Consider the following 23,259-nt stretch of genomic DNA (forward strand, 5'->3'; position numbering starts at 1 on the left):
TTGATGAAGATACACGGTGCCTTCAGGCCTTGTGCCCTGGGGGGGGGGTGGGGATGCTGGCCATCCATCTTCTCCTGCCTGAGTAGGAACTGCCTCCTGGTGATAGACTGTGGAGCCTCGGGGACCACATTCCCACACGGGCAGCTCCATGACAGGCCTGCCTGTGGAATTCCTCTCAAAAGCGAGGGAGTGCAGTGGAGTTTCGAAATGCCGCATTCACGTTGTTTTCATAGACGTTTTCATGTTAGATTCAACTCCTTTGTTCAAGTGTGGAATGTCTATAATTTGAAGCTGCCTTTTTGTGAATTTATCTTCTTTTCTCCAAACTGCTCCCGCGACTCTTTGTTACCTTTTTAGAAACCAGCCTTCCACATTGAACTCAGGTTGCACGGGTTTGCCTAATGCTTAGAGGCTGACACCCTCCAGGTGTCACCTGGTACCACCTTGTGAAGTACTAAGCTCTTTTAAAGATGCCCCAGGAGGCAGAGCCTTGAACCAATGCTTTGTAATGAGAAGGCCAGGGTAATGACATGTATCTCAGGGGTGACCTGTGGTTGCTGGGGGCGGGGGTGGGGTGGGGTGCAGAGAAAGTTCTCCCCTGCAGACAACCAATCCCCATTCCTGCTATGTACTGTATTTGGACCTCGTTCCCAGAAAGTACACTATGTCAAGAGGAGTTTGCCTGCCTTGAGGGGAGCCCCACAGGTGTTCCCACAGGGACAATATAATTACAGGGACAGTATACTTACATACACATGTTTGAGCGCCCTACGCTAATTGACTTTTTTTCTTACATAAGCCCTGGGAGAAACAACAGCACTGTTGTGTGGATATGACTTAGTCACGCTGTTTACTCTCAGGTGCGATGAGACACGTCCCATATGCACGGCCACAGAAACCCTTTTCCGCCAGCCCTCCAGCAGGTGCAGGGTGGTGGATGGAAGGGACAAGCAAACTGAATTCTAATAGAGTCTCTGCCTTTTCTTGGGTAAGTCATTCTACTTCTTTGCTCTCAGTTTTCTCTTCTGTTGAATGGCCACAGAGCATTGTCTTATGAACCCAGAAAAAGTAGTGTGTGTGAAATTATTACTCTGTAACTGAGGACAAAATCATCACCTTTATCATTGTCTGTGGGCTACATTAAGGACAGCCTTCAAAGTTCCACAGGGGGCGGCAGGCAGTGATTCTCAGTCCACATGTCATGTCCTTCGGCAGTCCAGTGGTCACTAGTAGGGACTATGGGCCAGATGGCCTGAGTTCCAATATGAGCTGCCGCTTAGCAGCTGAGTGACCCAGTGGAAGTTAAATTAACGTCTGTACATCAATTCCTCTTGTTTACGTTGGAGGTAAGAGCAGCACCAGGTCACAGGGGTTTGCTGAGGATTTAGAGCTAACATACCAGTAAAGTTTAGAACTCTATCTGACACACAGTAAATGCTTATTATTATTTGTTAATATTTTTCTTTGTATTCTCAATTTAATTAATGCTTGATAACATAATGCATGGATTATTTTCAGCAAGTTTTAGATCCCAGATAATGAGCCTCACCATTCAAAATTTTCTTAATTGCTTTTCTATATTCATCTGCTGTATCTTTGGCATTTGAAAAAAGATTTGTTTGGGAAGTAAATCATCTGCCAAAAGAAAACAAGCCAATAGCCATTCTTTCAGGGTTTCCCCTTGTGAATAGGACTTCACAAAACAGGAATTTGAAAAAAGTGGCAGCTTATTTCTTTTTTAAGCCTTTGTCAGGCAAAAAGAGTAAGACATAAGGCAGTGGTAACAAAACCATGTAATTCCGGGCAGTGTCTCATGGTCAAGGAGCTTGTGGCCTGCACTTTCCAGGCCTCTGGAAACTTCCAGAACCCATCTTGGGACAGGAGGCCTGGCTGTTGCCTGCTCCATGACCAGGGCTCCCTGGGAGGCCCTGATGGGGGAACTTTTTGTCCCACTTCTCCTCAATTGTCTTGGGAGACCCTCTGGTGTTCTCCTGCCTGGGCTCCACCCCTACACTTCTCCCATAAGACAGGCTCTGGTGCAACCAAGGCTGCTCTGGAGATGAGGACAAAATGCCTCCCAGACAGCATCTTGTAGGTGGAAAAAAATCATCTGGACAGTATTCTGCAAATTACTGTCAGCAGCAAGAGATTTCTCTGTGACTCCCTTTACATCATCGCTCCATTTCTATCTATCCTACTGCCATAGTCCCTGGCTGCCATTTAAATGCCTTCTTTGATTTATGATAGGAGCATAAGAAAGCTCTTCGAGTCTGGTTTCTTCCAGATGCATCTCCGGAGGTTGCCTGTGCTGCCCTTGGCAGAGACACTGCACAGCACCTGGACACATCATTCTTTCCCTCGTCCTTGTGAATGGCGCCCCCTGGAGTTGTGCGATGAGAAATCTCAGCCTCTGGGAGGACGACAGAGAGCCGGGAGGATCTGTTTCTTTTTCTTTTTTTTTTAAGAATTTATAAGAAAGCCAAAGTTGGTGGCATCACAATTCCACTTCAAGCTCTTTTACAAAGCTGTCATCATCAAGACAGTATGGTATTGGCACAAAAACAGACACATAGATCAATGGAAAAGAATAGAGAGCCCAGAAATAGACCCTCAACTCTATGGTCAACTAATCTTTGTCAAAGCAGGAAGGAATGTCCAATGGAAAAAAGACAGCCTCTTCAACAAATGGTGCTGGGAAAATTGGACAGCCACATGCAGAAAAATGAAATTGGACCATTTCCTTATACCACACACGAAAATAGACTCAAAATGGATGAAGGACCTCAATATGAGAAAGGAATCCATCAAAATCCTTGAGGAGAACACAGGCAGCAACCTTTTTGACCTCAGCCACAGAAAATTCTTCCTAGGAATATCACCAAAGGCAACAGAAGCAAAGGCAAAAATGAACTATTGGGATTTCATCAAGATCAAAAGCTTTTGCACAGCAAAGGAAACAGTTAATAAAACCAAAAGACAACTGACAGAATGGGAGAAGATAGGGGCGCCTGGGTGGCTCAGTGGGTTAAGCCGCTGCCTTCAGCTCAGGTCATGATCTCAGAGTCCTGGGATCGAGTCCCGCATCGGGCTCTCTGCTGAGCAGAGAGCCTGCTTCCCTCTCTCTCTCTCTCTGGCTGCCTCTCCGTCTACTTGTGATTTCTCTCTGTCAAATTAATAAATTAAAAAAAAAAAAATCTTTAAAAAAAAAAAAAAAAAAAAGAATGGGAGAAGATATTTGCAAATGACATATCAGATAAAGGGTTAGTATCCAAAATCTATAAAGAGCTTAGCAAACTCAACACCCAAAGAACAAATAATCCAATCAAGAAATGGGCAGAGGACATGAACAGACATTTCTGCAAAGAAGACATCTAGATGGCCACCAGACACATGAAAAAATGCTCCACATCACTCGGCATCAGGGAAATACAAATCAAAACCACAATGAGATACCACCTCACACCAGTCAGATGGCTAAAATTAACAAGTCAGGAAATGACAAATGCTGGTGAGGATGTGGAGAAAGGGGAACCCACCTAGGGCGCCTGGGTGGCTCCACTGGTTGAGTGACTGCCTTTGGCTCAGGTCATGATGCCGGACTTCCAGGATTGAGTCTCTCATCGGGCTCCCAGCTCCTTGGGGAGTCTGCTTCTCCCTCTGACCTTCTCCTCTCTCATGCTCTCTCCCACTCATTCTCTCTCAAATAAATAAATAAAATCTTTAAAAAAAAAGGTGAGGGGGACCTTTTTACACTGTTGGTGGGAACGCAAGCTGGTGCAACCACTCTGGAAAACAGTGTGGCGGTTCCTCAAAAAACTGAAAATAGAGTTACACACTATGACCCAACGATGGCACTACTGGGTATATATCCTAAAGATACAAACGTGGTGCTCTGAAGGGACACATGCACCCGAATGTTTATAGCAGCAATGTCCACAATAGCCAAATTATGGAAAGAACCTAAATGTCCATCAACAGATGAATGGATAAAGAAGATGTGGTATATATATATACAATGGAATACTATGCAGCCATCAAAAGAAATGAAATCTTGACATTTGCAATGATGTGGATGGAACTATAGGGTATTCTGCTTAGTGAAATAAGTTAATCGGAGAAAGACAACTATCATATGATCTCCCTGATACGAGGAAGTGGAGATGCAACATGAGGGGTTTGGGGGGTAGGAAAAGAAAAAAATGAAAGAAGATGGGATCGGGAGGGAGACAAACCATAAAAGACCCAATCTCAAAAAACAGACTGAGGGTTACTGGGGGGAGGGAGGTTAGGAGAGGGTGGTGGGGAAATGGACATTGGGGAGTGAATGTGCTATGGTGAGTGCTGTGAAATGCGTAAACCTGGCGAATCACAGACCTGTACCCCTGGGGATAAAAATACATTATATGTTTATAAAAGATTTAAAAAGTAATAAAAAAAGAATTTATTTATTTGATAAAGAGTGAGAGAAGGAGAGAGAGCACAAGCAGGGGGAACAGCAGAAGGAGGGGGGAAGCATGCTACCTGCTCAGCAGGGAGCCAGATGCGGGACTCGATCCCAGGACCCTGGGATCATGACCTGAGCGGAAGGCAGAGGCTTAACCCATTGAGCCACTCAGGCGCCCTGCCCCCATTCCTTATTTTTAAAACCATCTAAAAAGAAGTATAGTCTCTTGTTTGGATGACTCCTCCCTGGCTTTGCATGCCTGTGGCTCACGCCCCTAGCATAACTGGTCTAAGGCAGGAGACTCATAAAAATGAGGGGAATGGCGGGTGGCTCAGTGGGTTAAGCTGCTGCCTTTGGCTCAGGTCATGATCTCAGAGTCCTGGGATCGAGTCCCACATCGGGCTCTCTGCTCAGCAGGGAGCCTGCTTCCTCCTCTCTCTCTGCCTGCCTCTCTGCCTACTTGTGATCTCTCTCTGTCAAATAAATAAATAAAATCTTTAAAAAAAAAAAAATGAGGGGAATGGAGGGGCCAGGGATAGGGCAGGAGAGAAGAGAGAAAAAGGGTTTAAAAAAAAAAAGCTAGGAGTGACAAAGAGGAGGGGAGGGAGGGAATGGGAGGCTAGTCCGAGAGGGCAGGTGCCCGGGGTTCCCACCAGTGTTTCACTGGGAGTGCTGGAGGGAGGTTCCGGGGTAAGTATAAATGAAACACAGCTCCAACTAAAACAGAACCTCAGCTATCCCACAACATCACTTCCGTCATACGATGACCAAGTCACAAATTTAACTTTTTGTGTTGTTTTGTCTCTATTTCCTCAGCCCGGCCTTAATGAATAAGGAAGCAGCTCAGCGCATGGGAGTGAGAAGCATAACGGGTAGCAGGCAGGTGAGGTGACCTGTCATGGAACAATCAATAGGCTGGGTCTGGGGATCAGATGAACCCCAGAGGTCCTCTGGGCTAAGTTCTCAGTGCAGGAATCCCTAGCACATCATGCCTGAGCAGTGGCCATCCAGCCACCACTTAACACTGTCAGTGACGGGTAGCTCGCCACCTTACAAGACAACTTGATCCACTTCTGTGCAGCTGAAATTATTAGAAATTTATTCCTTGTACTGTGTGGACTTAGAACACCCTGTCCTGGGGCTTTAGCTCTGCCCTTGGAGGCCACCAAGAATAGGTAATAAATGATCATTCTCTATCTTTTCAAATATTTAAATAACAATAAGCATATTCTTTATAGCTTCTCTCTTCTAGAATAGACATGCACCATTCCGTTTTTGAAGCTTTATACATAACTGGCAAGAATCCAAAGACAAGGTTTAAACAACCTGACTAAAGACGGTGGGTCGCTGGTCCTTACCGATTGAGGAATGCATTTCCGAAGCGACTGAGCTTTCGAAATGGCTTTTTGGGGTCCACAACTAAAGCGTTCCCTGGGGTGCTGCCCTCAGTCTCCCCATACATCACAGCAATGAAGGAATCCGTAGTGGGCTCTGGTCCAATCCTCATGCCTGGGAAATCTTGCTCCAGTAAGTATCTGGAGGAGGGAAACAGAAAAGAAACTTAGCAAGTTATCACAAAGCAAGAAGCCAGAAAGCTTCCTAGGCCTAGAAATCGAACCACCAGGGAAAGAATGATTAACATTTTACTCTTTGGCTAATGATAAATTTTCAAAGCTTACAATCTAAAGACCTAAGTCCCACCCCCCTCCCCACTGAACCCTAGTAACAGATCAGGCATCTTGCAGACTTCCTAAGTCTTCTGAAAATGTACCTTTGCTCAGCACAATTCCTGCTCCTGGTTCCATTGGCACAACAGACACCAGCCCAGGGAAGTGTACCCAGCCAGCTCCTGGGCATCCTGCTAGAACCTGCCCAGGCCCACCTCCTTTTGGGAAGTGTCCCTGTTCCTCCATTGTGTTGGGCATACGTTCTCTGTGGGGCCTGGGCACCCCATGCCTGCAGCCGTGATGGTGCTTACCAGGGGCACTGCATTTTTCTTTTGTGGGCCCTTGCTGACAGGCCCATGCCTACGGCCAGATGCAAAGCCCCAGCACCCAGCCCCATGCTTGCCCAGAGGGCATTCCATGTAGTGAATGAAATAATGAACCATCTCTCCTTGTCACTAGTGATCAGTGAGACCGGGTCATCCTCCCTTGTGCACTTTATAGCTCCCTTGGGTTCCTTGAGGTCATGGTCATGGAAGCGCATCTCAAAAGAATTCAGCAGCAACAGAGGCTGCTATGGCGGATGGGGGTTGAAGAAGGGGCTGGGGCTGGAGGCAAGGCAAGAGGTTAAGATTAGACACCACCAGGGCCATGACCGGCCCTATGTGCAAACTGCACAATAATGCCCCTGCCTCCAGGCAGACACAGCCCTGCACCAGGGTCCACAGCTTAGCAAGCTAGCTGGATTTTACCCCACACATGCTGCCCTGCCCAGTGCCATATGATGTTTGACCCACCCAACTGGGCAGGTGGGCCCAGCAAATGTCACCGAGGGTTCCTATTCTGGGGGCCGAGGAGACCAGTTGACCGGATCCAGGCCAAGGACTGGCTTAGTGATGTGGCTAGAGCGGGGCAAGGTGACCAGAGGTAGCACAGTGGGGAAAATCTGCTTCCTGTGGAAAATGGTGGAGCCCTGTCATCTGTGCTCCCCATCACCCTTCCTCTGCTAGCACTTCATTCAGCTGAAGGCCCTCAGAGCCCCTCCCTCCCCAGCAAGATTTCCTTTCCATGAAGAAGAAACACACTTCCCTGTATTTGTGTGTATGGAATGGGGCAGGGGCAGAGCAAAGACTCCTCCCTCCTTCCTTTGCAGCGAGGAGAACATGAAGAAAGAGTACTTTGAAATACATTTCCTTCATTACCAAGTGACAAGTGGAAAGGCAACACCTTCAGAGAACACTTGACAGTGACTCAGATCAAGTTCTAGGGCTTGGGAACAGTAGAAAGGAATCCCTACTGGAGGTGATTCGAGTGGAGCCATGTCTCAAGCCTGCCAGGGTATGACCCTTGACCCTGGGAGAAGCTCAAGGGCATGAAAGTGCACAGTTTTCCCCAGCTGACTCTCCATTCTTGAAGCTAACAGCGATTTGTTTATTTCTAAAATATTCCAACTGATCAGAGTTAGGCCCAAACTTGTGATTTTATTTCCTGGGACAGAGAGATTGCACTCAACTGCCCAACACAATTTTGCCATCTTTCTAAGAATAAGAAATCAGGCCAACCCTGAAAAACCTATGTTTTCTATATAAAGAAAACTGACATTGTTTAGCCATCTCAGTAGGCTAAATTCTGAACATTTAATTGGTCTCATTGCTAGTTTTTACATCATCCAAATTTTCTATATTACTGTGAAGTTGAGAAGCACCAGAATAGTTAACATTTACATATGTCCCCTAAATTTTGAGGAAATGTGAAAAAATGATTAGACAATAGCACCCAGCATTTACCAAGTGCTTGTTATTTACCTGGAGTACAAAGCCCTCCACATGCAAAATTGTTCGTGCAAACCCTGTTAACACTCTTAAGTGGGCACTAATATTACTCCCATTTTACAGGTGGGGAAACTGGGGCATCAGAAAAGCTACACAATTTATCTAAGGTCACACAGTAAGTGTGTTTCAGTGGAAATGGAATGCTGGCAGCTGGACTCCAGGCCTTGGGCTGTCTCCAGACAACGTTTTTCTTTGTTTGTCTTTGTTTTTTAAAGATTTTACTTATTTAGGAGAGAGAGTGAGAGAGAGCATGAACAAGACGGAAGGTGCAGAGGGGGAAGCAGGCTCCCTCCTGAGCAAGGAGCCTGATGTGGGGCTCGATCCCAGGACCCTGGGATCAGGACCTGAGCAGAAGGCAGAGGCTTAACCCACTGAGCCATCCGGGCACCCCTCCAGACAATGTTTTAAACCTGGGCTTGAGGTGGTGGTTTGTTGGGTGATGAGGAGCACAAGGGGGGTTTGGTGCACCCTCATGCAGTGTGCTGGCCATAGCACCGCAATCCTGCTTCTCCTCAAAAGTCAGGGAGCAGAGCTCTCCCCTACTCTCTTCCTGCAAGGTCCTGGGGCTGCCCTAACAGCAAGTGGCCAGCTCCCTCTGTTCTCCCTAGAGAAAAGCTGGGGAGAGAAGGAGCTACTTTTCAAAGCATGTTCAAATTAAATTTTTTAAAAATTTCAAAACTTTTGTAGGTACCGAGCACACTACTTAATACCCTCAGGAGCAGAAATGTTCCCCTTCACAACTTCTTATGAAATTCCACACAGGTCTTAGCAATACTGGTGAAACCAGCAGCAGCATCTCACGCTCTGGGGAGACTCCAGCACTTGCAGTGTGTAAGCAGAGTATGTGGATTTCATATGTGGAGTTTCAGTTTTACAGCTACTCTGGGATCTCAAGTCTGAAGTCAGTCATCAGCAAAGCTAGAATTCAAGTCCAGATCACACCCCTCCCAAGTCCACTTTGATTTCCACATCCCATGGCCTGGATGACGCTATGCCTGGAGATCTGTGGGACAGAGGAAGGAGGACCACCGAGGTGGGGTGCTGGGCTTGGAAGAACAGCAGTCAATGTCGCCAGGCTCTCTGGAGCACACACAGTTCTCACAAAAGCCTCAGGTCCAAGTGTTGGCGTAAACTTGACAGGCACTCTCCCATGGAATCAATGTTAACAGCAATGGCTGGCTTGGAAGACAGCCTACGATGTTCACACATGCACCAACAAAATGGACAAACCAGACAAGAACTGTAGCTCTGCCTTTTGGGGGAAAGCCCACTGTTGGGTCCCACCTTGAGTGGCTCTCTGCAGTCTTGTTGCTTCTCAGCACTTCCCCAGGCCTGGGGAAGTGGGTCCTTCAGCTCCAGGCCTCGGGAGGTGAGGATGGGGCTCAGGAAGGGGTGGAGGGGTGTGTGGATGCCGGGGTTCAGCAGTGAATCCTCAGCAGGGAAGTAACTTACATGTAAAAGTGTGTAAGGCAGGCCATCATGGCCAAGGAGAGTCTGAATAGCTTTGGATGCTCATAGAAATATATAGTTTTATATAAAAGCACAACAAACCCTACTAATTTTGGAGTAATAGGGGTTTCAAGGAAAAACCTGGAATAGGAAATCGTTTAAAGAATAGCAGGTGTTTCTTATTTTCAAGTTTATAATCTAAGAGAAGCTAGAACTTCCCAAGCAGCAACCCTACCAGATGGAACTTTAATAAACTATTTTTAAAGTATACTTAAATATATTTCAGTTTATATTTGGCAAATATTTGCTAAAGTATGCTGCTAATGTGAATCAGTTTGAAGTGAAAGGTGCCCCCAAAAGGTGACTTTGAGAAACCATTCCATCTGTGGGCCCCAGACGCAGAAGAGAAGTAGAACTAGGAAGGGCTCTGTATAGCTTCTTTACCTTGTTACTCTGGTTAGTGATACTTTCTCCCACAGATAATAAGAAGTCAAAATTCAGTGTTCAATTTCATTATCAAAGCAATGCCAATCAAAGACACAATGTATTAATGCTTTAAAGAGCTTATAGTATCTAACTGTGGCAAGGGGGTAGTAAAATCAACACCCTTATGTATATCAGTGGAATAATCAGTTGCTATAACCTCACTGACAAGCAATTTGGTACTTTATGTTAAAACCCTTTAAAATGGGGTTAGTTCTTCCTTTTGAAATCTATTTTAGCAAAAACCCTAGACACATGAGAAAGATTTTTATGTGATAATGTCCATTGCAGCATTACCTATAACAGCAAAACAAAACAAAACAAAACAAACAAACAAAAAAAACCAAAAAAACAAAACCAGAAAGAAAATTGTGTTTTCTTTCCCATGGCTCTACTGCAATATAAAATTCACTTATTATATTTATGACTTATTCCCTGCCTCCACCTGGTAGAGTATATGCTAAAGGAAAGCAGGGCTTTTAGTCTCTTCTGTTCACTAATACTTCCCACATGTGTACAATGATCTCTGGCACATGGCTGGGGTGCTCAAGAAATACTTGTTGAAATAATGAGCGTCTGAGTGTCTGATCACACTGGCCTTTGCACCACCTTGTCAATATGCCAAGGCCATTCCCACCTCAGGATTGCTTGGAAGGCCCTCCCCCAGATCTCTGCATGTCATATGGCACTTCCTTGGGGAGCCTCCTGACACAGGAGCCTTTCAGGTCTGGTTCCCCATCCCTCCTCCTCATAGCCTAATCAGAGCACTTATCAGGAGCTGACATTCTGCCATGTTTCTGTGGGCACGTCACTGTCCCAGGTTATCAGGAGCACCCTGAGAGGGAGGCCCTCTGTCTGGCTCACTATCGTACCCTAGCATCTAACACAGCATCTGGAACATGGCAAGGGTGAACCAGTGTCCAGCAGCTGACCGGCTTTCTCCATGCCCTCCTCCAGGTGGCCATCTGGCTTTGGCCTCCCTCCCTCACTTTTCTGCACCTCATGTAGGCTCTGGTCACTCTGTCCTGCCCAGCTGCCTCCCAGCCTCCCTCTCCCCCATCTGTCCTGCAAGATGAGATTGTTTTTCTACATACCACTTCCATCAGACAGCCTTCACCAACAACCCAATCCTCCCCAGGTGACTTCCCTTCCCCATGAGCCATCCTCTCTGCCTTGCACTCTGGGTTCTTGCTCCTCACCTACGGTAGGCTTTATTCCCTCCTTGATTCCATCTCTTCCAGGTCTGAAATTCCTGCCCCAACTCCCCTTACTTCATTCCCTCTGTCTGGCTAGGAATCGAGTCTTATGATTTCTACCATCCATCCTACTTGCTCTTTGAGTCACTTGGCAAAGCATCACCTCCTTTGGGCTGTCCTCCCTCCTTGAGCCCTCCACGACCTTTTTTTCTGGCCACTCCCTCCCTCCCCTTCTCTTGTGGAACTCCTCGGGAACACCTGGCATGGGTGCTGTTTGAGGGCCTGATCTCCTCTTTCCTGGTAGGTCGTCCTTCCTGCAGGGTGCAATCCACACGCTCAGAACTCTCCAGTCCCAAACTCTCTTAGGCTCAATGCCTCGTCTTGATAGGTGAAGAGACTGAGGATTGGAGCCAGCAGTGACTTGCTGGTCAGACTCGTTAGTGGCCATGCAAGACTTAGAGCTTGGGGCTCCTCGTTCTTGGCCCAAGGCGTTTGCTTTTACACCATGCTGAGCCCCATAGCGTTGGGGTCCCACACAGCCCCCAGCTGCTGGCATCCTAAGTAGGACATGTCGAATACATGAGTTAATATATGACAGTCTAAGCTGACTGCCCAGAAGAATTTTACACTGGGGGATGGGGAAACTCGGCACACTGAGGTCACACCGCCAGGTGGGCAGGCACATGTCTGAGGCAGTGAGGGAGCTAAGGACAACAGCATGTTGGAGTGAACAAAGTGCAAAGAAAGGGACGAGGTTCAAAACCAGCCACCTTGGAGAGTCTGAGGGGATTTCAAGGTATGACATACAAGAACAGGTCACCTGCAGGCACGAGGCTGATCAGCTGTGTTAAACGTTGATGTATCAGAGGCTTTCCCAGAGCTCAAGTTCCAGGGACTTTGTAGTGTTATCTGCAATAACAAGAATTCAAAGGAACAAGAGGCCCTGGGAAGACTACAGATGAGCATCTCTGCGGGTCACAGCCAACGAGCCCACTGAACTGGCACCCTGTGTTAGACAGGGCTTTGGTCCCTGGCTCCGCCTTGCTCTCCTTTTCCTGTGTTCTCAGAAAAGGCTGCCACTTCCAGGGGTGATTCCTCCAAGCCCTCAATGTAAAAAAAAAAAAAAAAAAAAACAAAAAAAAAACAGACATCTGGGATTCCAAGCAGCTGGGCAGGGGGTTGGTGAGGAGGATGGCCCTCTCCGCTGAAGGCCATGGTGTGGCCTCGTCCAAATGGCTTCTGGGGACACTGGCCCAGCCTTGGTTCGGGGAGCTGATTTCATGCAAAGCTATAAGTGGACAGTGTCTTTTCTTCTTCCATAGCTTGGGTTAGGGGAAAAAAAAAAAAAAAAACGCCATAGCAAAAAAATGTTTTGTGTTAAGAGGAAAAAGAAATCTTCAGGATGATGAAAAGTCCCTCAAAATACTCAAACACCATCTTCTCAGAGATAGGCTTAAGAATGACTAAAAACAAGGTACGGTATTCAATGACAGACTTCCAAAATTCCAGCTGCAAATGTTTTCTCCCCTGGTTATTCATTCATTCATTCCATCTAGGTTCCAAATTGTGCTTGGAATAATGGAAAAGGCGTTAATCATTTTAGCAATACAGTAGTCGTCCCTTATTCATGGAGGATATGTCCCAAGCCCCTCAGTGGATGCCTGAATGCTATACACACAATGATTTTGATTTTTCCTACATGATATGGATTTAATTTATCCACCCATGATATGGATTTAATTTATAAATTAGGTGCAGTAAGAGCTTAACAAAAATAACGAATAAAATAGAACACTTATAACAATATACTATAATAAAAATTAAATAATGTGGTCTTTCTCTCAATATATCACTGTTCTTGTGAATATATATTTTTTCTTTCTAAAATTGGGATCAGAATGTTTAAATAACTTTGCCTCTCAATTTTCTGCTTCATTAATTTTTCCTCATGCCATCAGAAATTCTTCAAAAACAATTTTTAGTGGCTGCAGACTATTCTAAGACAAATGTCTAACAACTCAATTTGCCACTTCCTTACTCTTGGGCATTGAAATAGCTTCCCATTTCTGGCTCATAAAGAATGCCGAGATAAATATCAGAAATATCTCGCTTTCTTTAAAATTTTAATCCTCTTTAAATTGCTGAAAAATTAAGTCAGGCCAAGCTTCACTTCCATTTTAAGACTCTAGGTCTTCCTTAAGGATGAAACTTGACTTTTATTTTCATTTTTGTTTCTCCTTTGGTTGAATCATGGACCTATTACAGCCAGAGCTCCTTGTTCAGGTGACATCATCTTTCAAACTGCTGTGTCTGCGAAGGAATCCACATTAGCCTGTGGGATCAAGAAACTGGAATTTGCTGCATAAAGCCTTTCCACAGCTCAATTTTCCCAGTTATGAATGGCATTTCAACCATGCAGGGCCGAGATGTGCTTAAGGCACACGGCTGTCTAACTGGCCAGTACCATGAGCCCCCCCCACTCTGCCTTCCATGCTATTCTGGAAGGAGGCTGGAAGAAAGAAAGAAAGAAAGAAAGAAAGGAGAGGAAAGGGAGAGGAAGTTCACTGGAATCCAAGGCAACAGGTTTCCCTGTTGTTTACAGCCCTGTTAATTTCTCCAGTCATTCGTTTCCTCATGCATTGAAGATCTAATAAGTGTCTTCTACATGAGGACGTGTAGTTTATGAACCAGATAACAGAAGTGAGCTTGAGCTGGGAGCTTTGGAAAGCTTCAGGAGAAGGCTACAGAACACAGCATTTCCCAAAGTTCCTGAACTCTAGGACCCTTTTTGAATACCTACTTAACAATCTCCCAGAATTACCATCCACAGAACACTGGTTAAATGGAAAAGTAAAAAGGCATTTAGTGAAGCTCAACATCTGTGCTAGTGTTTTCAAATGAAATTCTTTTAAAATTCATAATAGAAAGATACTTCTTAATGTGATTGATTTGTAAAATATTCAACGAGCAGCTAACAGCAAATCCTCAGGTGAAATAACAAAAGAATTGTCATCACAGTTAGAAGCTTGGTGTGGATGCTTGCTTCCCAATACAATCAAATAGGAAATAGAAGAAGAAATAAAGTAATCATGAATGTAATTGATACAGCTGTCTACCTAGAAAATCCAAGAGAACCTACTTAAGAGCTGTGAGAGTAACCTGAATCAAACGAACGGATACAAAACAAAAATGCATAAAAATCAGTAGTTATCTCACATACTCGCAATACCCATCCAGAAAATATAAAGGAAAAATATCTGACTCATAAGAGCCAAGGAATATAAAATACCTAAGAACAACATAGAGTATATAGAACCTAGCTAAGTACATCAAACACCTTTCTGAGATCCATAAAAGGTCTGAGTCAAAGCCATGCTGTGTTCCTGCTTGGGAAGAGCAAATACCAAGATACAAGGCAGTTCCAATACAAATGGATCCCAAAGGTATTTTCTGGGGAGGATCTATGAAGCAATTTTAAAGTTCCTCTGAAAGAATAACAGGAAATGATGATTGACAGTATTTGCAAAATAAAGAGAAGTGAGATCAAAAGCGTTACTGTGTGTCACTGTTTAAAGAATGTTTTAAAGTGACAGTCCTTAAGACAGTGTGGTGTGGGCATAAGAATCTACCAACAGAGCAATAAGACAGGAGAGAAAGTTCCAAAAGATCCCAATATTTAATAAATTAGCATGTGAGGAAGCCTCATGTACCAATGGGAAAAGGTAGGATTATTCAATAGTGCTAAATAAAAAAGCAAGGGGCGCCTGGGTGGCTCAGTCAGTCAAGTGTCTGCCTTCAGCTTGGGTCATGATCCCAGGGTCCTGGGATCAAGTCCTGCAACAGGCTCTCTGCTCATCAGGGAGTCTGCTTCTCTCTGCCTCTGCTGCTCCCCCTGTTTGTGCTCTCTCTCAAAATATATAAATAAATTAAAAAAAAAAAAAGAATTTTTTTCCCATCACACTTACTTGTTTTTAAATAATAATATATAGTTTCACTGACAGTTTCGTGAAATAATGATCCTCATATTAGATTCTGTGGTGGGAATCTAATTTGGGATGACTTTTCTGAAAAGTTATATGTACATATACATATTCAGGATAAAATAATGTTTTATTTTATATAAAATATAATATAAACATGTATGTACTATATGTATATATAAAATCAGCAATATACATAAACTCGACAAATATTTATACCTTTTGATGCCGTAATTGATACTTGGGCAGATATTCTTAGAAAGCAAAAAAAAATGAGACAAAGATTCACAGCTAAGAATGTCCACTGCTATATTACAGATAACAGCATAAAATTAGAAACAATGTTCCAAGCTGTAGGATAGACTAGGATGCAGTCAGGAGAGCTATTTCCGAGGATTACTTCATAACACAAGAAAGAGTTCATCATATCATATTAGGTGAAAAAGACTGTTTATTAAATTGCATTTTTTTGCATAATTCCCAGTTTTGTAAGCATGACTTCAATGTCTTCATCTAGGTCATTCGTTAAGAATGTGAGCAGCTGGAGCCTGGACCACATGCCATGGAAAGGCCACCAAAGGGAGCCTCCCTCTTCTGGGTTGAGGCCGACCCGCCTCAGGAGTTAAAAAGTTCAAGCATCATGATTCCATTAGCTGAACCTTTGTCTATCTACGGTTTCCGAATATTTCCTGGAGGAGGCTACCTAAGAATTACCGTGGGAGGTGGTTTTTAAAAACCAAACCCAAACCAGATTTCAGAGCCTCTCCCACAGAGATTCCAGTTCAGGAGGTCTGGGATGGAGGCCCCTGGAATTTGTTCTCAGGCTTCCAGTGATTCTGACCCATAGCCAGATCCAGGGACCATGGTTTTCTGGTTCATAATTTTCCAAGGTCTTGAAAAGTATCCTGAATGCCTTTTAGAAGCAAGCTTCTAGATGCAAGTTAAAGAAGAGAATTTTATAACTAAAAACAAACAAACCCGAACACATTTCTCCTCGCATCTCTCCTCGTCTGGGGGAACTGCTGCCGTTTGTCAGGCAGGTGGTGTGGTACGTGGAGAGGAGGCCAACCTGCAAGTTCTCCCTCCGTGACTGCTGTGACCCCCACCACAACCCCTGCCCTCCAGCCCCCCCTCCCTTGCCCCTAGGCCTCTCTCTTCTTAGGTTTCTGAGATACCAGCTGCTCACTTTCCATGGGCCCCTTCCATCAACTTACAATGGCTTTTGCTGGAATGCCGGTCACCCGGGGAATATCTCCTCCACTGCAGTACCCAGTCACTGAGAGTTTTCTGTATCTGACGCTTCACCTCCCACTCACTCCTCAGCCCACTGCCACCTGGCTTCCATCTCCGCCACTTACTGTCATGGTTCTTCCCAAGGTCACCCTGACTCCTGATGGCTAATCTACTGGATCCATTTCAACCCTTTTCTCAGAAGTATCTGGCCCTGCTGACCATGCCCTCTCTTTCCCTGGCTTTTGTGGGGGCTGCCCGATGGCTCACACACGCAGCAAGTATTTTGCCTTTTGAGGTGCCACATTGCCCCAGTCTTAGTCTACATGGCTTGGGGCCCGACCATCCCACAACAGACATGGGTATTTCATTCTCCTGGCTCAAGGAATTGGTTCAGGATGTGTATACAGCCAAGGTCTAACCAATGAGACTCAAACCTAAGACCTCTGCAGAAACTGTTGGGAAAAGCTTCTCTTTTTTTCCCCCACTGGGGCTGCTGAGCTGTCAGGTGAGTTTGGAATCGGAGATGGCCACCTGCCCACCCCATGAGGGGCAACTGCCTGAGAGGGAAGCCAACATGAGGAAGGCAGCAGGGCTGAGAGACAGAGACCAGATGGTGCCACTTGGGGTCCTAGGCCAGGCCTGAAGCCAGCACACCCAGGTCTGATCAATTTCATGAGAAAACAGTACGTTTTTCCTTAAGCCTTCTTTTCCTGAGTTTCTGTTACTCACAACCAAAACAGCCCTACGATGGCTCTGAATGGCCACCCACCTCTCCGGTGACTTTTCCCTGTGGTTCTACAAGCTCGTCTTCCTTTCACTCCAGACCTGTATGTCCACCCCCTTGTGGACCCTACACCAGGGTGTCTACTTAAACATGGGTTTAAATCTAAACTCGTAATTATGCCTCCCCTCTTCCTCTCTGTGTGTCCCCATTTTGGTGGATAGCTCCACCACCCACCCAGTTATCCAAGAAACCTGGGCCTCATCATTGACACTTCTTGCCCTCATTTCCTGGTCTGGTTTGGGCAGCTAATTCTGGCTCATTCCTCAGGGCTCAGCTTTTAGGTTGTGTCATTAGGGAGGCCTTTTCCAACCTCCAAGCTGAATGAAGGGCCTTTCCTATGTCCCCATCCTACCCTGTGCTGCTAGCGTCACAGCTCGGGTCACCCAGACCCTCGTGGCCTGTGGATTCTTATCCACACTCCCCATGAAACTCTAAGTTCTGGGATAGCCAGACCCTTCCTGGAAATCAATATTATTTGAATAAATGGACACTGGGTATATAGGTATGATCTTGTGTATTATAGATAGTCCATTCTTCTGTAGAAATTAAATATTTCAGCATTTTGGAAAGATCTACGAATGGCTAGATATTTGGCAGAGCAGACTATAATTTTCAGGGGCTCCAGGGCCTGGCTGATAGTGAGAACCACCCAAAAGGGCCAGTGTTTCCTTAACGGGATTTTCTTTAATGGGTAAACCAGGCTGCCTCCTAGTGAGAGCCTTCACTTCTCTTCACTTTAATAACAGACTCTAGAGCTTATCAAAGGAATGAAATTGAGCTTTGTTCTTCAACAGCATCTATTTCCCCCTTCTTCTGAAAACTGGGACATGTGTCTGCTTCAAGTTTTGGGATACTCCTCCTATTCTTCCTAACTTCTTAAAAATTACCAGACACAGCCCTTTGAGCCCAACTACAAGTCCTTCCTAACTGGTCCTGCCATCTACCTCCTGACCCCCCAGTATTTACAGGGCCATGCCTGTACCGCCCCTGGGGTGCTCCTCACCCTCCGGGCTCGGATCCCCTTTCCCACCTGGCCCCTTCCCATCTCCGGATCATTTGCTTTTGAGAGAAAAGGAGACAATACAATACTAGCTGAGTAGTTCTGCTTTCTTTGAAGGTTACAGCAAGAGTCCCAAGCAGTGGACCTATCACTTCCTGATTCTTTTTCTTATTCTAATCATACCGGAAAGCGCCTTTCCTTGTCCAAAAAGCTTCTTAACACTTCATACTGTCCATAAACCTTGTTTCCACACTTGCACATGGAACTTGAAATTTTCCCCCTATTAACACTATATTTAACTGATATTTAAAGTTTTAAAACACAATTACTTTATCAAGCATTTTATAGGAAAATATTAGACTTTGACTTTACTAACTTAAAAAACAAACGTTTCTACACTGACAAGAATAATGGGGGAAAATACAGGGACTGTGTGAGAGCTACTTGTTTTCCTTTTCTTTCTTTCTTTCTTTCTTTCTTTCTTTCTTTCTTTCTTTCTTTCTTTCTTTCTTTCTTTCTCTCTTTCCTTTTTTAGGATTTATTTATTTATTTGAGGGAGGGAAAGAGAAGTCGCACAGAGGGGAGGGACAGAGGAAGAGAGAGTCTTAAACAAACTCCATGCTCAGTGCCCAGGCGGCCGAGCTTGATCTCATGACCTGAGATCAACGCCTGAGCTGAAAGCAGGAGTGAGATGCTTAACTGACTGCGTCACCCAGGTATCTCTGTACTCTCTTTCCCCCTCACATATATTCCTTAGTTCCTTGTGTCCATGTGTTCTTTTGGTTTATTTCCACAATTTTTGCTTTGCTTTCTTTCTGGCAACCATTTTTATTTTAAATTATTGGATAGAGATGTAGAAATTACTTGATGTACAATTATGGAAATTAAAGAAATCACAGGATGCTGAACTGTTGGAAGACCGAACTGTTTTATATTTTTAACTGAGATAAAATTAATATACCATAAAACCTACCCTTTTAAAGGGTAAGATACACTTCTCTAGTTTTTCGTAACTTCACAAAGTTGTGCAACTAACACTACTCTCTAATTTCAGAACTTTGTCATCACCCCAAAAAGAAACCCTGTAGCCATTAGCAGTCACTCTCTATTCCTTTTTTTAAAAGATTTTATTTATTTATTTGACAGAGAGAGAGGGAGAGAGAGAGAGCGCACATAAACTGGGGAAGAGGGAGAGGGAGAAGCAGGCTCCCTGCTAAGCAAGGAGCCTGATGTGGGACTTGATCCTAGGACCTTGGTATCATGACCTGAGTCGAAGGCAGCTGTTTAACCAACTAAGCCACCCAGGCACCCCTCTATTCCTTTGGCAATGGGGCTATTTAGTTGTCCACCATCATTTGTTGAAAAGAATGTTCTCTTTCCCCCATTGAATTATCTTGGAACCCTTGGGAAAACAAATTCACCAGACAAACGGGTTTATGTCTGGGCTCTCAGTTCTGTTTGTCAGTCTCTATCTCCATTCTTATGCTATTATCCCACTATCTTGTTTACTGTAGCTTTGTAGCAAGCTTTGAAATGAGAAAGTATGAGAACTCCAATTTCGTTGTCTTTCAAGATTGTCTTGGCTAATCTGGAACCCTCACGTTTCAGAGTGAATCTCAGGAGCAGCTTGTCAATTTCTGTAAAAAAGGCAGTTGGGATTTTGGAAGGGACTGCATGGAATCATAGATCACTTTGAGCAGTACTGACCTTCCAAAAACATTAAGTCTTCCAATCCATGCACATGGGACGTCTTTCCTGTTCTGTTTTTAGGTTTTCTTAAATTTCTTGAAGCAAAGTTTTGTAGTTTTCAGAGCATAAGTTTTATACTACTTTTGTTAAATTTATTTCTAAATATTTTATTCTTTCAGATATTATAAATGGAATTATTTTCTTAATTTCAGATTGTTCATTGTTAGTGCATAGAAATAAAACTGAGTTTGTATAGTGATCTTGTATCCTAACATATTGCTGAACTTGTTTATTTTAAAAGGTTTTTAGGATTTTCCTAAATCCTTTAGATTTCTATATATGATCATGCCCTTTGTGAATAGAGATGGTTTTACTCCTCTCTAATCTGCATTTCATTTCTTTTTCTTGTCTAATTGCTTTGGGCTCTACCCTTTTAAAGCCTATACGGTTTCTTGAGTGACCTTCCTCTTTTGTCCTCATTAGAATAAATTTTTCTCAGAGAAGGGGACAGGGTGTAGGAGCAAGAGAGAAAGCAGAGTTTTTAAAAACCAAAATATGCCAGGGTGCCTGGGTGGCTCAGTGGGTTAAGGCCTCTGCCTTCGGCTCAGGTCATGATCTCAGGGTCGTGGGATGGAGCCCCGCATCAGGCTCTCTGCTCAGCAGGGAGCCTGCTTCCTCCTCTCTCTCTGCCTGCCTCTCTGCATACTTGTGATCTCTGTCTGTCAAATAAATAAATAAATAAAGTCTTAAAAAAAAAAAAATGCCAACTGTGTGGTTTGAATTGATTTTCGGCGAGCCTGACCTCCTCTCAGAGGAAATGTCTTCCTTCACAGCACCTGGGCCCAGGGATTTTCTGGGGGAAGCTCTGAAATCTGTTTTCCTCAGGTTTTGGATACAAGCCTGGCTGGGCCCAATATCCACCCTTTCTTGGCTGTTACATAGTCTAAGACAACATGACCACTTTTCCCCATACCCATCTCTTCTCCTTTTTTGGCCAAGTCTTACTTACTGGTTAGAGGTAGAGCACCTCTGGTTTCTCTCATAGCATCCTCTGCCTTCTGAGAAATAAAACTGACTTTTGAGAAATGAAACTGTCAGACAGTAGGCACATTAGCTGTTCTGCTTCTATCCCAGGAAAACTTTGACAAATACCTCCATCACATCGGAAGTCACGTTCTGGGCCAGTTTTGTGACCCATGTGAGGAGGGTCCACCAAGACTCTCCTTCCATATACTTCCATACACTTCTAAAAAATAAGTATAGTTTTTGACACTCAGATTTTTCATCCACCCCATCTAGAAGACCTTTTAATTAGAGCAAGGCACACATTTAATTTCCTCATCCCTGACGAACTTTTGACTCACCATGTTTTAGTGGGGCTCTTCCTTCTTCCCAGTCAAGGGACAAAGGAGGGAAGAATGGTTTTATTAAAGGTATGCGATGCACACCAAAGGCCTTGCTGACTGGCTTTAGAATGAGAGAAGTTTCTTTCCTGTCATTGCGGGCTCTGTGTTACCAGTGACCTCTTGGGATATACAGGAAGTCAGGTGGATGGGAATCTTTGACTATGTAAATAGGTGCACCCCAAAGCCAAGTATGAGCGTCTAGTGCTCAATGGCTAGAAACAAACAATCCAGGCACTGATAAGCTTCAGAGAAAAGACAGCCATGGATGCAGGCAAGATCCAGGAGGGTCAGCACCCTGGGCCTACCCCACTGCTTCCCAGGGCAGGCTCTAGAGGGTAGCTGCCCTTTTGTTTGGGGCCTTCCTCTTGGGACTTAAATCTCCTGCTCCTACCTCCACTCTGAAACTAAACTCAGATCTCTGGAAGCTCACCAAGCTTCTTGCACACCGTGATTTCCTTCTAATCTCACAGGTCCACTTTGTGCCCACTGCCTAAGGACTAAGTCACTTAGGCCAGAGAAGGTCTCAAAGAGCAAGTGACATCTTGGTAAGGTGTCTGACTCCTCCCTTCCCCTGAGGTTGCACCTGTCTCCTGTGACTACCGAGAAGTGGTCCATATGGATGAAGTTCCCAGGAGTCAAGCCTCAAAATCTTTCTTACAAGTATGCTTAGCCATTCCACAGAGCTCCCCACAAACGATGAAAAAGAGAGAAGAGTGAGGCTATGTGTGTAGAGAGATGGTCACTTCACATCCTGGTGGGGACAGCAGCACCAGGGCTCCCTAATCACACAGGGCACAATAAAGCCCTGTGCCAGAGACAGACAGGAGGAAATGCCCAGGGTGCCATGAGCATGCCATTGCTCATGTCTGCGATTATTATAATTATGACAATGGCAGCTTCTCATCCTTTATCTGTGTGTTTCAGAAGGCCCACCTTCCACTCTTGCACACTTGATCTCAATAAATCAGTATCCCATATACTTAAAAACTGGTTAATATTAGCGAGACCTGAAAGGTATTGTCTTTCATCTTTCAAGGTACCGGTGACTGTGACATTTTTAGGTTTGAGTGTCTGGTGTGATATATTTAATACTATTTTCACCTTATTAATAAACACCAAATTCCTTCAGTCTTCCTTCACTTTCACTCTACTATCTAGAACTATATTTTGATATAGTGTATTTGCTTTTGCTGAATTCATTCATAATGGATCTGTACTGTACGTCTGGATTGAACACATTTCCTGTAGTGACAACTACTCTATTTGTAGGAACTATTTAGGTCACTGGAGTGGAGAAAAAGAGACTGCTGTTTAATAGAAACAGCATATATCCAAATATAGATGCAGTTTTCTGGATACCTGTTGAACATCAGTGATGAAGAGACTGTTACAATTTCCCAAACTGTAGACCAAAATCTTAAATGATTAGTCACTTTGTTTTAACTGACCCAGGGTTTAACCCAGGAAGATAAATTTCCTAAGCAAAGAAAGTAAGCCTTGAAAGTGTCTTCTGGTTTAGAAGTCACAGTCTTCTTCAAAAAGAAATTTGTCTCAATGTAAATGATTTCCCAACAAAAATCACTTCAGAGGAAGCCATATGATCTGAGCCTTAGCGCATGCACAGTAATTGTTTGCTTTTGGAGACAGAGCAAGCATGACAAATATTTTCAGTTGTCAAGGGAGGAGGGAATGACCCACCTAAGAAATGGAAACTAACGAATAGTAATATGACACTCCCCCTTAGTTCCACTGGGCGCCGGCTGGGGCTGCTACACAGTTAACTTCCTACAGCCGGATAAAGGCGAGGCTGTGCAGGAGCTAATAAAAGCGGCCTCTCCACCCGCTTCCCCCAACACTGGTGGGGGACGGCACACAAGGACTTTAATGGAAGGGGGTGTTGGAGAAGTACCCTCCCCTGTTGCCATTCATTCATTCATCCATTCATTCGATGAAGTTATGCGCTGGGGGTTTAATTCTTCAACTATGACTCAATAGCCCATTCCGATACCACACACCTCCGTCCTCATTTCTAGCCCTAGGCCCCACTCGCTCATCAAGAAGATGCTTATTATAGCCTCGCTCTCTTCCCTCCCTTCCTC

The 23,259-nt window shown here is 44.6% G+C and overlaps 1 protein-coding gene across 1 annotated transcript in view; it reads right to left on the bottom strand.

Moving 5' to 3' along the window:
* The window catches only part of EHD4 (EH domain containing 4), a 78,884-nt gene that overhangs the window by 54,862 nt on the left and 763 nt on the right, over positions 1–23,259 (bottom strand). The window contains exon 2 of the mRNA XM_032343399.1: positions 5,803–5,979. Coding sequence (XP_032199290.1) covers positions 5,803–5,979 — 177 coding nt within the window. The remainder of the gene's footprint in view (positions 1–5,802; positions 5,980–23,259) is intronic.

Source organism: Mustela erminea, chromosome 5, assembly GCF_009829155.1.
Source record: "Mustela erminea isolate mMusErm1 chromosome 5, mMusErm1.Pri, whole genome shotgun sequence".
Classification (NCBI taxonomy): Eukaryota; Metazoa; Chordata; class Mammalia; order Carnivora; family Mustelidae; genus Mustela; species Mustela erminea.